At 37.5% G+C, this 16,577-nt stretch overlaps 1 protein-coding gene across 1 annotated transcript in view; it reads right to left on the reverse strand.

Moving 5' to 3' along the window:
- VWCE (von Willebrand factor C and EGF domains) overlaps positions 1 to 16,577 on the reverse strand; it is a 2,001,707-nt gene that overhangs the window by 1,439,219 nt on the left and 545,911 nt on the right. Inside the window, exon 3 of the mRNA XM_044059709.1 lies at positions 12,811 to 12,900. Coding sequence (XP_043915644.1) covers positions 12,811 to 12,900 — 90 coding nt within the window. The remainder of the gene's footprint in view (positions 1 to 12,810; positions 12,901 to 16,577) is intronic.

Genomic DNA, 16,577 nt, shown 5'->3' on the forward strand with positions numbered 1-16,577 from the left:
ATCAATGGACCAAGACAATATCCCAGGATGTCTTCTAAATAGCATGAAACATGATCTATCAGGACCTCTGGAACTGCTATTCAAATGTAGCCTCCAAACAGGCTTTGTGCCTAATGAATAGAGAACAGCAACAGTCATCCCTCTGCACAAAGGTGGGCTATCTACAGACCCTGGAAACTACAGATGCATACGTTTCACTAGTCTTGTTTGAAAAACCATGGAAAGAATTATCATGGAAATGATCAATAATGACATAAGAATCCCCCAGACACTGGACTCAACACAGTTTGGTTTCATCGAGGGCTGGTCATGCCTATCCAACCTTGTGGACTTCTTTGAGAAGGTCACCAAAGCAATGGATGAAATCAAAATGGTTCACACTGCCTAAGTTGACCTGGCTAAGGCATTTGACACAATCACTCACTCAGGCATTGTTGATAAACTTAAGAGGTTAGGTACAAACCCGTATGTCACCCAGTGGATAGCAAGCTGGCTCACAGATAGGACCCAGGAAGTTAGAATTCAGGAGTCCACCTCTATAAAGTGGCCAGTTACAAGTGGAGTCCCTCAGGGATTGGTCCTGGGACAACTCCTTTTTATTTACTTCTCTGAAGTCCAAGCCCATGTCAGTGGCCTCTAACTGACTAAATTTGCCAAAGACTGCAAATTAGGAGCTGTTAATTAATCTCCCACTGACACAAATGTCGTTCAGGAAGGGTTGACACAAACAAACAACTGGTGCCAGAGTCATGGACTAAAACTGAATGCCAAGAAGTGCATAATAGTATCCTTCATGAAATAATCCACCCCTGGTAACTATCATATTGACAACACACCCCTAAGAGTTGATCCAGTAGTCAGGGACTTGGGGACACACATAGGCATTAATTTAGCCTTTTACCATAACATGTGTATAGTAGTGAGGAAATCATTCTTTGTTGTGCAACTTATAAACAAACATATGGCATCTAGGTCCAAGGACGTCATTGTTCTACTGTATTCAGCATTCATCAGACCTATCAATGATTATAGTACTGCTTTTAGTATGTAGCTAACCAGACATATCCAACATATAGAGCATCCACTGAAGTTCCTCACTAAAAGAATACAGGGAGTAAGTAACATGCCCTATGCAGACTGCCTCAAAGCTCTGTCCCTGTATTCAGTCTCATACAGGCTGTAGAGGGGAGATCTATACCTGGCATACAAGGCATTGTGAGGCCCCACTCTGATGGACCTCCTGCATATCCAAAAAACAAACATTACCAGAACTACCCTTTATAAAGACTTAAAGCTTGCCTGTGATATAATTAGGACCTGCTGGAGAGACAGGTATGTACTCCAGACACTACCCCATCTTTGGAACAGGCTCCCCATCCATGTGAAGCAGAGTTCATCCCTAACCCAATTCAAGTGCAACTTGGATAATTGGATGTGGGACAGGAAATGTATCCATGGTTTGGCACCTATGTCTCTAATGGACACAGACAACCTGTAAGTGGTAAATCTGCCAGGTCCCTGCTTGTAAATGTTTCACTTCCCAAGCCCCTGCTTATACTTATCGAGGGTACCAGAACTTATGAGAGATTTGGAATGCATGGCTTGGCTAAAAAAGGCCCTTGTGGTCTTTAGTGTAGTAAACACTTATGAACCTATGAACAAAACCCTTGTTTTAGTATTAATGTAATACAATAATATAATATAATAGTAAGTTATCAAAACAAGGATGCTCATCTATCATAGAATAAATAAACAATTTTTTAAACTAAGTACATATGTTATTTCTAAAGAAGTGAAGGTTGTTGCAAGACTCACTGTGGGGATGACTTGTTTCTACTATCCAGTTTAGAAATTCTTATTTTAATACAGTGATAATATAACATGGTACACACCCATTCTACAGAGAGAGCATAACTACTAAACACATGAAAGAAGAACTGTATCAATAGTGTGCTATAAATAGTTAGATGTATGGATACATAACAAAGATAAATTTACATAAAATGTTATACCCTGGCACAGGCATTGTACACCATACTGATACCTGGAAATTTAAAGTTAATCTTGTGGCCATATCCTGAATCCTTGATTCTTCTAATGGCATGCTGATTCTTATTTACTTTATTGCTGGTAGCATAAAAATAAATGCAGTCATTTGGAAACCAATCTAAATTTGCATAAACCTGATGTAATTGATGTAACAAATTTCTGGCAGAACCAGATGACTTTACTTCCTAAACTACCAGCATTTACTACAATGCAAACTGGTGTGAAAGACCAGACTGAAGACCTGTGGATGAACATTCTACTTTTTCTAATTAGGAACCTCACTTGCTCTGTAGATGTAAAGTCCTTCTCTCTTGAGGAATATGAACTTCACAATGTAGTTTGTGAAACTTTTATAAAGTAACATGAAATAGTTGTTGGGCTTGAGTTACCTTAGAAATCTTACAAGCATGTAAAACTTGGACCTTAACTTTCTTAAACAATTAAGCAACACTAGCAGATCATCCTAACTTTGCTGTCTTTGGAGACTTCATCTCTCAATCAGAAAAAGTCAGCAACTGCAAATATTGATGAACCATTAAAGCCAACTCCAAACCTACCAGATTTGACCCCATTTTTATAGGTGAAAACTCATGAATTAGTTCCTGAAAAAAATAGTCTCATAGATTGCCTCAATCATCAACCCAGCTTTCAAAATTCAAAGATCACTTTGAGACCACTGTGAGATCATTACTGCAAAAGAGAAACAAATATAGAATCTGTAGTAATATGTTTATCATTAACCATAATTAACAGCAATCCATGCTGATAAAACTAGAAAATACTGACAGGACACATGTTTCTAGGTTTCTGGGCCACCAAAATTTAATTTGAATATTTCTTCAATATTCTGCTTCCGCTATAAAAAAAAGTTTTATCCTAAAGTAACCAATAAAGTAAAGAAAAACAAAATATATCACATGGCTGACTGCTGAATTAAAAACACCTATCAGAAATTAAATCTAGCCTTGCAAACTTACAAAATCATCAAAATCTGGTCTGATTACTTTAGCCTTAAGAAGCAGTGAAAATAGCTTATAAACAAAAAAAAAAGGTCTGCTTTTTTTGAAATGAACACAATCTGGGTGGATATGAAAAGATATTTTGGAGGGAAATTAACCAATGTCTTTGGGGAAAAAAGCCTAAGACAGAATCTCCTTCAGCCATCATGGTTGATGGGTTTCAAATACTAATTCAGTAGAAATCTATGCCACTTCTTCTCAGACAAATTGAGATTAAAACATCATATCTACTTCTATATACCTCGTCACACAACTCCTTTTGGCTACCATGTTTTACACTCTGACTCAAGTGTACTCAAACAGACTAATAACTGAATTAAAGCTGTTCCATTTTTTGGCATGTTCTCAGATTTATACTCTTAAGTTCACCTTCTTATCCAGTACATGCCATCTATTATTCCCCACTCTGGAACATTTACACATAATAAAATCAAATCATGTACGTACATTTCTGTCATGACCCATTTCTACAAATTCTTGAAAAGTGATAGCAATGTAGTTGAAAATCACATGGTTTGCTACATCAGGATCAGCTTCTTTTTAAGAAAGGACAAAGTACCACCACTGCACTTGTGACATTAAGCAAATGGATAATGGACTGCTGACTTGAGTCATTTTAACAGACCTTCCAAATGTTGCTTTATAGGTCTGCTAGAGAAGAAGAGATGAGATTCCATGGACTTAGCTGACTACCTAACTGCTTCCTCTGTGGCTACATCATCTCTGTTTATTTCTGGACAGCTAAAGGAAGTATCATTTTATTCAAAATGCAAGTCACACATGTAATAGTCATATACTCTGCATGATTTTATAATATCATATCAAACAATTACAAACATATACAGTAAGCAAAATTAATCTCAGTACTTTTTAAAAAATACTAGGGTTGAATTTATAGGCAGTATGGGAAATATGTCATGATATAAAAGTATTCCCTTATAAGTATATCATTTTGTACTTTCATGTTTAATAAAATAATATATATCCTATGGGTTTAGCAATGAATAGCATTTTTTTCTTGTAGGATATCACTGATATTCATAAAATAAAATTGTAGGAAGGTAAGTAGGACAAGCTTCGCAAATAAATATGCTTCACATATATTTACATTGATTATGACAAAAACAGCAGCAATGGGTTCAGGTACAAAAGCCGACTCACAGTTTATCCAGGAATTTATTCAATAAAACACACGAAAGGTATAGTCACATAAAAATCCAAAAGGTATAAATAGTATTCCAAGTGCTTTCATCTCTGGTGAATCAGAGACTTTTTCAAGCTTGTGTTTTATTGAATAAATTCCTGGATAAACTGTGAGTCGGCTTTTGTACCTGAACCCACTGCTTCTGTTTTTGTCATTTGGAGTTTGTGTTGCCTACTACTTTATTTACACTGATTATTCAAGCTAAGCTCATTTGCTAATCCATATAATCTGCAGTTATGAGTGTATTATTTGCTAATCCATATAATCTGCAGTTATGAGTGTAACATGCTTAGGCAGACATAAATCATGGAGCAAGATGGCATGAAGGAACTAGTTTGTTTTAACTTTTTCTGCACAGACTGAGTATATAAGTATATTTTACTCTATCTGTGATGTGCTTAGCTCAATGTATACTGTTACTGTGCTTTTAAAACTGTATCTAGGGAATTCTGTTGTTCTGCCTTAAAATAAAACAAAATGCCAATGCCGGGACACTAATGGGATGTCAGAAGCTTCCACCGATTGTTCACTTAACTTTCACAGTTTGGGCTATTCCTACCTCTACCTTGTTGTAGCTAAAATGATTCATGTAAGAAATACCAAAAACCGTAAGAACCGTGATAATGAAAAACAGCCTGGACACTTATAAACTATTTATATAACCAACATGACTCTTATTATCATCAATTTCATCTTTCTTGATTTACTTATCTAAGTTTAATCTGAATTAAAGGATATGCTTCTTTTTGGATCAATAGTTAACATTATTTTAGTTGTGCAAATGTACTGACAGATTTTTGATAAGTGTACAACACTTAACAGTGTATGCTGACAGCAATGGTATAATAATCTTCAAAACACATATTTGTTGACACCAAAACCTTCTCATTATTTAAACCATTTCTTGGAGATGGAAAACAAAATACTCATCTCTATTTGCTAACCTCATATGTAAGAATGTTGCCTTTTTTAACTTCTGTAGTTAAATCAACCCCCTTGGCAATCAGCAATCAGATACAGTACCCTAAAATGAAACACAGATGCCATTATATACAACTGTCAATAAAAAAATCTGACATCAACCATATAAAAGATGTACTACATTAGTGACAGAAGTAAAAAAACACTTGCAGAGGCCTGTCTCGCTAGCCCAGTTTTCCTAACTCCAATCCTGTAAGACCCCATTTCAGACACTAGTTGATGACACACTGCTGGATTCTGTACCTCTCTCTCTGAGTTACAAGGCAAAGTTTTAAATTTTTATCTATGGCATTTACATCCTACTGTGCCTTTTTCCCCAGTTTCATCTGTGACCAGTCAATATTAGACTATTTTTGCATGGCAATAGCTATCCACTTCCAAACTAAACTGCGCTACACCAGAATTAGTAACACCAGAAATAATTAACTTGTGCTAGTTTAGTTCCCCCCTTGAACTGTACTGCCATTTATTTAACTGCAGTTCATTTATTCTCTTGGTACTCTCACCATATCACTTACCTACAGTTTGAGTCAATTGATTGTTTGTTTTTGTTTGAATTGCCCATCCTCCGGAATCTAGCTGAAAGACCTGTCAATCACTCCCACAGGACTCCTCCTGCAATTAGTCCCTACCCTCCTCCCCCACTAGGAATGCATAGGACAGAAGTTATATAAGGGCTTGTATTCTCTGTTACCTGATTGTTTTCCAGCCCATAACCCCTCCTAAGAGCAACTAACAGATCTCTGCCCGCTTTGCTCCCAACCCTGCCCCCAATTTCCACTCGCCCCCAGTGGTCCTACCTTTATTAGAAGTGCAAACCCCTCCCATCATTTTTACCACCAACCACAACACTACTCCCAACTCTATTTCCACCATCTTCCCACTACTACCTCTCTTCTTCTGCTAACATGAATAAGCATACCATACTTATACTCTTTGCATACACTCTGCTTGCATATCTTACATCTTACCAAAACTCCATTATACCCCCAATCAACCACTTCCACTGTACAACTATTCACACCATCTCTCATGACTCACCCTCACTCTGCTCCTCTCCCACCAACTCAAGAACCATCCCTATGCATCCCCCACATATTCTATCAACTAAAATACTCAAACTAAATGCATCCCTACAAGTTAACAAAATAATGCTCCCACCACATCTATTACCAACTGCACCCTATCATAATGTTTCCCTAAAATGCAAACGTTTTCACAAACTGATAAAACTAATAACCTCATGCATATTAAAACTTGCCCTCAGTGGAGACATCCACCCCAACCCTGGCCCCTCCATCTCCAACCCCACTTCTAATAATCAGACTAACAACTACAAATTCTCCCAAATCCCAGCCAGTAGAAAACCAAATGACCTCCTTCTGGTAAGCCTAAATATCAGAAGTATAACCAACAAAGTTCACGAACTCCATGTCACCATAGACTTGTACTCCCTAGATATAATCATCCTGACAAAAACCTGGCTAAAACATCACATTACCAGTGAGCAAATTCTCCCTAATGGCTACAAAATACTAGGATAAGACCAACTAAACAAGAAAGAAGGTGGTATAGCTATAATATTTAAACAGCATCTAAACATCCAGATCCTAAACTCATCAGCTCCCCAAATTGCCAATGAAGAAATAGTATATACCAACCTGAAAATAAACCAAAATAAAACCATCAACATAATAGGATGCTACTTCTCACCTTGCCGAAATATCCCTCCACTAGAAAACCTCCTCAGCTGGACTACCCACCATCTTCCCCAAGAGACCATAATTTTAGATTACTTCAATATTGATTGGCAATCCTGTTGCGGCAACCATCCAACTCATCATCTAAACCTTCATGGCTTCACCCAACTAGTCCAGTCACCAACCAGGATAAATAAAAACTCCAACAAGCACACTAGCCTGGATTGGATACTAGTCAGCAAGATAGCCTCAGTGATAATTCCCCAACATTCCTACTCAAAAAACATCTATACCAAGTTAAACCTGTCATCTACCATCAAATACATAAAACACTACACTTTAACCCAATCACATTAATCTCATCCCTCAAAGAATGTAACTGGCACCCTCTAAATTACCTCAGCCTAGATGATGCAGTCCAATTTTTCAATACTACCTTCCTAAGCATCCTAAATAACCACCACGCCCCCATGAGACTTACCAGAACCAAAGCCCAACCCTCCCCATGGCTACAGAAAACCACTAGGTCAGAAATGAAAAACAGAGATAAAGCCTGGGAACACTGGTGCAAAACCAAAACCCCCTCAGTTAGACAGAAATTCCTAGAACTATGCAATAGAGTCAAAAAGCTAATAAAGCAGGACAAATTCCAGTACTACCAGTCTGGCTTCAGCTCCTCCTAACACAACCCCAAACAATTCTGGACCTCCATAAACTCCATCCTCCACCCAGGTAAAATCAATACCCCTCCACCTAACATTCCTCACTCCTCAGAAAATATTGCTACCTCATTCAACACACACTTCACACAAACTGTACTATCACTAGCTAGACAACATAACCCCCCTCCCCTACCCCCCACACCTTCACCCAGTAATCTCCCCACACTCTTCTCATTTTCTCCCATTCCTTCCTCCAACATAAGAAAACTCTTAACTAAACTTAAACCCACAAAATTAGCAGTAGACAACCTCCCAAGTGAATTCCTACAAATTGCAGCTGATGCCCTAGCCTACCCAGTATCAATCTTGATTAACCGATCTCTGTCAGAATGCTACGTCCCTACACTATGGAAAATATCACATATAATTCCCCTCCACAAAGGCAGCCCCTCCACAAAACTAACCAACTACTGCCCCATAGCGATTCTATCTCCACTCTCCAAAATACTAGAGAGATGCATTCACTCTCAAATCTCAGACTTCCTCCTTACTAACAACCTCCTTTCTAATACTCAACATGGTTTCCGACCAAACCATAGCACCACCACTGCCTTACTCTCTTTTACTAACAGTATCCTTCACCATAAAAACAGTGGCCATCTCTCCTCTGCTACTTTCCTAGACCTATCTAAAGCATTTGACATGGTCCCACACAAATAACTCCTCTCTGTTCTCAATAACCTATATTTCTCTCAGTCAGTCACCAACTGGTTTCAGAGTTACCTGTCTGACCGCCAGCAATCCGTTGTATGGCATAGCGACATATCTCCTCAACTACCTGTCTCTATTGGTGTTCCCCAATGATCCATCCTTGGACCCCTACTCTTCTCTATTTTCACCAATAATCTAGCCTCTGCCACCAAACATGGCACACCCATACAATATGCAGATGACACAACCATCATCTGCTCAGGCCAGTCCCCACCCGAACTGCAAAAGGTCACACAGGATGCGTTTTCCTCTGTTGAAACTTGGCTATCCGATGCCCAGTTAATACTCAACCCAAACAAAACTAAACTCCTCATCTTCCAACCCACCAAACTTACTCAAAACAACTGTCACTTTAACATCACAGCAAAAGACAACACGATTATCCACCCAACAGATCACACCAAATTACTAGGAGTTGAAATAGACAACAATCTCAAATTTGACATTTACTTATCCATGACCATAAAAAAGTCCACAAAAAACTAGGAGCCTTATACAGAAATAAGCAACTCCTCACCAAAGCAGATAGGATTTCAGTTGCAAATTTGCACCTTATCTCCATCCTACTTTATGCCTCTCCAATATATACTAACCTAAGGCAATGCGATCTAAATAAACTTGAGACCTTCTATAAAACAATCACCAAATTCACCACCGGGGCATCTTACCACAATCACCACTGTCTCTCACTTAATCAACTAGGTTGGCTAGAACTCCCTCACCTCCTTGAATGCTATTAGCTTGCACTTACCCACAAACAGGTAAACCATCCTCTAAAGGTCCCATCCCTCTAGAATCTACTCCAACCCGATCTTACCACCAGACCACTGAGATCCAGCAACAAAAATCAATTACAGGTTAGTAGAGCAAATAACGCTGCTGGAGAAGCACTATTCTATAGCACTATAGCCAAATTATGGAACCCCCCCCCCACAATAACCTCTGTATCATCATGCACCTACTTTAAAGCTTTACTTAAAGGGCACCTAAAAACATACTGGCTATGCCCTTGTAACTCCCCCCTCTAACTTCTCCCACTCCATCTACCCTCTACCTCTCTTCCACCCCACAAATTACCTTTGATTACAGCAAGCTCTGATAACTTCCATGCCTATCTACTTATTATATGGCAGTAACTTCTTATTGTAACAATTGTTACTATCTGCTATGACTTTGTGGATGGAACAGATGCTAGTTATCTACTGAATGTACTATGTTCTTCATCTGTAGCTATGTTTGTAATATTTTAATTGCTAGGATTCTTCATCTGTAACTATGTCTGTAATATTTTAATTGTGGAGCTTTTCTCCCCAGGCCTCTGCTGAAAATGGACCTGCATCCAGTCGGACTTTCCTGGTCAACAAATGTAAATAAATAAATAAATAAATTATTATAATTGCAATCACCAGTAATAAACAATAAATTAATAGAGAGAGAGATAGAAATCAATCAATCAATAAATAAACAAATAAATGACTTATAAGTGAATAAATAACTCCATGTTTCCCCACTCTAACTCCAAATGAGAGATTAATTAAATCATTAACGGAATGCACAAAAAATTAGCAAATCTCCATTTCCTGACTTTGCATTGAAAGAGCTAAGCAACAATCTTAGCACCTTTTTTCATCAGTAGAGAAGTCAGCTTCATTGTCTTTAAGGGCACCATGGCAATCATGTTACCTCACAGACCTGTGCTCTTATGCAACATTTTACTTTTTGTGTTTCAGAAAATGTAATCCAAAAATTAAAAAAAATAATAGCAAGTCACCATCAACAGCTGGGCTGCTATTTAAATTAATCCATTTTATGAAACAGGACACAGGCTCAGAACATCAGCAGCTGGGTGGTACCTCATTTCATCCAGTTTATGGGACAGGACACAGGCTCAGGCCATCAGCTGCTGGGTGATACCTAATTTCATCTAGTCCATGGAGCAGGACACAGGTTCAGACCATTAGAAGCTGGAAGGTATCTAATTTCATCCAGTTTATGGAGCAGGACACAGGCTCATAACATCAGTAACTGGGTGGTACCTCATTTCCTCCAGTTTATGGAACAGGACACCGTCTCAGACCAGTTTCATCAGTTTACTGAACTGGATGCTGATAGATTCAGGCTGTTTTGACTACCAGAAGCCTTAATCATTGCAATATTCCTGCTGTATGGAAAGGTACCATAATTATCCCCATTCATGAAAGTGAAAACACATCACATAAAAGTGAAATTAACAGTTTAGTACATTTTTCACAGTGTCTATGTCACAACATATTAGATTACAAGGAAGCTGTTTAGCATTGACAACACAATGCACTAAAAGGTTGATTTTTCGGTAGCCCACTACTTTCTTCAACAGTTATTCTCTTCTAGCAGATACCCATAATGGTGACTTGTAATGACACACATGACAGATATGGTACCATTCAATGAGTTTTAATACAGCAATGGAACAGCTAATTGAAAACTGAAAAAAGGCTATAGATTCAAAGCCTGATGGTGGGCAAAGATAACTTACTCCTAGGTCACACAGTTTTGGGGTCTGGATACTAATTTTCACTGAAATGATCTGTTGTGGAATGGCCCACATAAGCTTAATGAACATTTCCAGTGGTATGCACACTCAGCTTGAAAAAAAGAATCATATTTCTAAAGCCTGCTGTAGACCTTGAGTTTATACCACCCTTCCCTCAACACTTTCTGTGGAAGCCAGGGCATATATGTCCACTCTTGCATGCTTCACTGAATAACTCAAATGCTCATACTATCGTGGCACTTCAGGGTTCCTTTGTTTTATACACATGCACAGAAACACACACACACACACACACACACACACACACACACACACACACACACACACACACACACACCTGAGAGATAAAATGCGGGCAACACAAAGACAAAGGATTATGTAGCTGCAACCCAACAGAACTCTAGCTATCCTACACCAGAAACTACAAACTGCATTTAACCCTCAACAACAGTTGTTTACAGAAAGTAAGCTAGCTGTTTAATTCTGCATAAATTTTAGTTTTACTATTGTTATATCAAAGTAGAATCAGCATGCTTAATATCACTGGCAACAATGGCATTCCACTGAAATCATTGACTACAACAAATATCTGGGATTATATGTGCAGTAAGAATTGAGTTATGAAATGCAAATACATATGATAAAAAAAGACACATATAAATCATCAAAACTAAAGCTGACATGCAGTGAGGCAGGCTGTAAAAGATCAATCATTTATAGCAGAAACAAAACTTAAAATAGCTACATCTCTTCTTTACTCCACTCCAATGAAGTTACTATATTACATTAATTTCATCCAGTGGTATATGCGTATATCAGGGCTAACTACAACAGAGCATACACACGCATATACATACTTTTTTCCTCACAGCAGCTCCTGTGTTGAATCACTGCTCCTAAATTCCAACTAACATTGGGCAAGAATATCTTAAGCAAGAAATGTAATAATCTGAAATGTATCAGAAACATTCCATGCTATCTAGCAGTTAGGTCCCCTGAATGTATCCAGATTCTGGGAATCACATTCTCTGCGTTAAGTGAATGACTGGGTCTTTATTTCCATCTCTACAAAACAGAACCTGTTCACCATTCCTTTCATTTATTGTTGGGTATGATAATATCAGTTTAAATTCTATTTCACTGGAAGCTAAAACGTTCCTTCTAGAAGTCTTCCAGAGTCATATGCTCCAACATCTGCATGAGGCATACTACTTGTATTTTGTTGTGTTGCATTGGAATAGCAATCTTAGCAATTATGATGCTTCTGCTGCACTTTCATTTTGTCAGTTTAAACCAAAAATGACTCTGCATGATAGAAAAACAAAAGCAAGCTTTTCCAAGGATTTAATAAATACAAAATGTTAAGTGCTTTCTTCTTTAAATACATATAAGACATCATCCGAACACCAATACACCTAAAGAAGTCACATTTATACAATTTCCACTCTCATCACAATATACTTAAACCAATCAAAACGGTCCAATTGCTAAAAATTCAAAAATCATTTAAAAATTATCCAATTGCACAGCAAACTTAAACAGATGATGAACTTTAAAGAAATGTTATCATTCAGACCAAGGCTGAATCCAGAATCTAAAGAAAGTTACAGATAAAGCTCTCTATACACAATTTTATTTCCCAAGATCCACCCCTAACATTAGATTGTATCTTTTCCAACACACACACACACACAAAAATAAATGAACTAGACTTTGCAGTAGTAATCACTTTGTGTTATAAAACTGTAACAAACAAGACATGGTTTACATATTGGTCCATACTGTTTAGTAGTATCTTTGTGGGATAAAATGTTTAATGCAGTACACACTCTAATTATTTTAAATAAGCTAATGCTCAAATATTTTTATTAAATTTGATCTATTTACATACCTGTGCAAGTAACTGCTTGCTGTCCATCTCTACAGGAACAGAGGTTCGGACCAATGCAGAAACCATTTCCACAACTATATGAGCATACAGCTAAAAAGGGAAATTAACATACAGTTTAGTACATTTTTAACAGTGTTTAGAACTACCGCTCTCCTCTGTTTTACTAATCAGGTTAAGCATCACAGAAATAATAGCACCTTTGTATCTGCTATCTTCTTAGACCTCTCCAAAGCATTCAACATGGTCTCACACCCTAAACTATTAGATGCTCTACCCTCCCTATCCTTTGTCTCCTCTACTATCTCCTGATTCAAAAGTTATCTATCTGACAGACAGCAATCTGTCCAATGGCAACATGAATTATCTCCTCTACTTCCCACCATTTTAAGTATTCCTCAAGGTTCAATACTGGGCCCATTTCTTTTCTCTATCTTCACAAATAACCTACATACCGCCACCAAACATTCCACACTTTACAGTATGCAGATGACTCGACACTTATCTGGTCAGCCCCATCTCTTACTACCCTAAAACAGCTGGCCCAAGAATCCTTTTCCACTGTTGACAGTTGGATCACTGACGTCCAACTAATTCTAAACCCCCAAAAAACTAAATTACTCTTGATTGCCCCTAATAAATCTAAATCTACTCCCCTAACTTTCTGTATCACATCCATAAATGGCACTGTCATCTCTCCTTCAGCCCATACTAAACTCCTAGGGGTCGAAATAGACAAACAATATTTTCTTTGATGTTCACATAGCTCAAACCATCCAAAAGGTTCACAAAAAATGGGTACTCTTTATAGACACAAGAATTTTCTCACAGATAAAGCAAGAATCACTTTAGCCCAAACTCACCTTCTGTCCCCACTTACGTATGCAGCACCAATCTTAACCCATATTAGAAAAACTGATCTTGACAAAATTGAGTCATGTTATAACAAAATTTCCAAATTTGCTAACAATTCTTCCTTCAGAACCCATCACTGCCAGGTATTAAGAGATATTCAATGGCTTGAATTTCTCAATTACTCATCTACCAACAGCTAATCTGTGCCTTTAACATCCTGAACTACCTTGACAAAACTCCAGCACTAAAACAACTGCTCTCCCACTACTCTACTAGTCATCCCCTTCACTCTTCTAATAAATCTCTCCTCTGTATCACTACTGCCACCAATACTGCAGGAAAAGCTCTATACTCCTATACCATAGCTAAAACCTGGAATAACCACTCCCCACCACAACTTCTACCATAACTATGACACAATTGAAAAAAATCACTTAAATCACATCTCAGGAAAACATGGATCTGCCCGTGTATAACATAATCTCTTTACGACTTATTCCATACTGTCTCCCTCCTATCCTACCCACTTATAACCTAGTGCAGAATATATGTCTTAGATCTATAAACCTGTAGTCTATTAAAACAGGCAATCTCAGCATTGTTATTGCACATCTCTCGATTTTTTGAACATTGTCTGTATTTGGCATTGTTGTATCTAATTATGGACAGTTTTCTTTAAGGATAGTTAATCTCAGCATATTTAATTTGTATGTCACTACCTTTGAACATCTGTTTGTTTTTGTCTGTATTGATATTGTTGTTTGTAATTGTGGAGCTTTTCTTCCCTGGCCTCCACTGAAAATTATCCAGGTTAACAAATGTAAAATAAAAATAAAAATAAATAGAAATGTATATAGAGTGATATTTTGTTTAGATATTTAACCACACTAATTCCACTAAATCACAGTATTCCAGAGATAAAATAAATAAGCTTAGAAATATATAGGGTGTGTGTGTGCGTGGAAGAATAAATGAAACCCATTGTTTGTTGTTCATAAAACTGAAGTTTATTCCAAGAAAAGTAACAACTTTTCATGAAAAGAATTCTAGAAATGATATTTTGACAACATTTTCTCAAAAGATCCATCATGAAGAACCCAATATAGTGAAGTTATTTCACTGATTTAATAGTTAAATCACAGACAGGATGGTGAAGCTCTTGTAAGTAAGAAACTTGAATCCTGGCTAGCTTCGTTATCACAAGCCACAGAAAAACTCTAGTGCTCTAGGAAACATAGTGTCTTTGGAGTATCCTAAACCACACAAAAATCTATTAGACCCTCCATATAGACCAGTTATTGCAGGCAGTGGAAGCATTACTGAACCAATGCCAGTATATCTAGAAGTACAAATATACCACTGGCTGAGAGAAACCCTTCATTTGTGCTAGATACTAATGATTTTCTTTGAACAATTATGGAAGTCCTGATTCAACAAGATTCTTGGCTGTTTACTATTGATGTGGAGTTACTACATACTGTATTACCTCATGATTATTGTATTGCAGCAGTGACTGAAGCCTACAAAGAGCTGCATGCTTCCCTTCCAGGTGAAACAGAGGTCCTGGGCTGACTACTAGAACTATTACTTGAAAACAACTATTTTAAATTCAACAACAAAATTTACTGCCGAACTAGAGGGATAGTTATGAGGGCAGCCATGGCCCCAGCCTTTTTAACACTGTTATTAGAACATGTGTGAAGGAATATATCATGAGAACCACCCACCAACAATGCATTGGCTGCTATTTTATGCTTTTTTGATGATATGTTCATGATCTGGAATGAAAATAAAACTCAAGTCATGGATTTTTACAACTACATAAACAAGTCAACCAGCTTTCTAAAATTTACAACATACCACACTCAGGAAATGGTCAACTTTCTCAATCTTCGAATCAGCAAGGCTGATAATGGATTTGGTCTCACCAATGACCTTTTTAGGAAACCCAGCAAGATGAATTTCCTTCTACATCATGACAGCATGCACCCATTTAGATGTAAGAAAAATGTTAATTCACAAGGTTTAAGGATGACCAGGGTTTCCAAGGAAAGGAATGCCTTTTTAAAGAACCTAAGAGACATGGAAAAAGACTTCTTAGCCAGAGGTTACATCCCAAAACTGATGAGAGATATTTTCCATCCCATCATAGAAGAAAAAACACTGACCTGGGCTACCTTCTTCCATGAGAACACCTTTATGATTACCATGACATATGTACAATAGAAAAAAACTGTAGTAACCAGGAGCACAATATTAGTATCCTGATAACTTACTCCACCAACTTTAAGGACCTGACAGCGGTAATAAGGAAAATTGGTCAATAATAAGAGAGAACAACACCATAAACAAGATTTTACCAATGTCTCCCAAGTTCATGATCAAAAGAAAAAAAGAACATTTGTGACCTTTTGGAGAACAACATTTTAACTGATGAGATTGGACTAGAAAGAGGGACATTTCCTTGTGGTCCCCTACCTTGCAGTTATTGTCAGTTAATGAGTAACCAAAAGCATTTTAGATGCCCAAACACCAAGAAATATTACCCCAGCAAATTCTACAGTAACTGCAACACAGAAAAGGTTATTTATAGAGCCCAGTGTAACAAATGTAAAGTATTCTATGTAGGAAAACTATCAATAAGCATAAAACAACAATAGCTAAAAACCTCACTGATTTATGCAGAAAACTTCAGCAATAATGCCTTTGTCAAGCATGGACAAGAAGCACCTGGACATAGTGAATTTCATTTTCATATTTTAGACAGGATGAGTACTACAGAACTCAAAGGACCGGTTAATGACACCTTAGAAAAGAAGGTATTGGAATGGTAACTGAGACGTATAGCATACAGACACCCCCCCCCCCGGTCTGAACAGCTCAACTTCAATCAGCAGAGTACTGAAACTAAGAAA

This window comes from Protopterus annectens, chromosome 17.part0 (assembly GCF_019279795.1).
Source record: "Protopterus annectens isolate FY-2018-M chromosome 17.part0, PAN1.0, whole genome shotgun sequence".
Classification (NCBI taxonomy): domain Eukaryota; kingdom Metazoa; phylum Chordata; order Ceratodontiformes; family Protopteridae; genus Protopterus; species Protopterus annectens.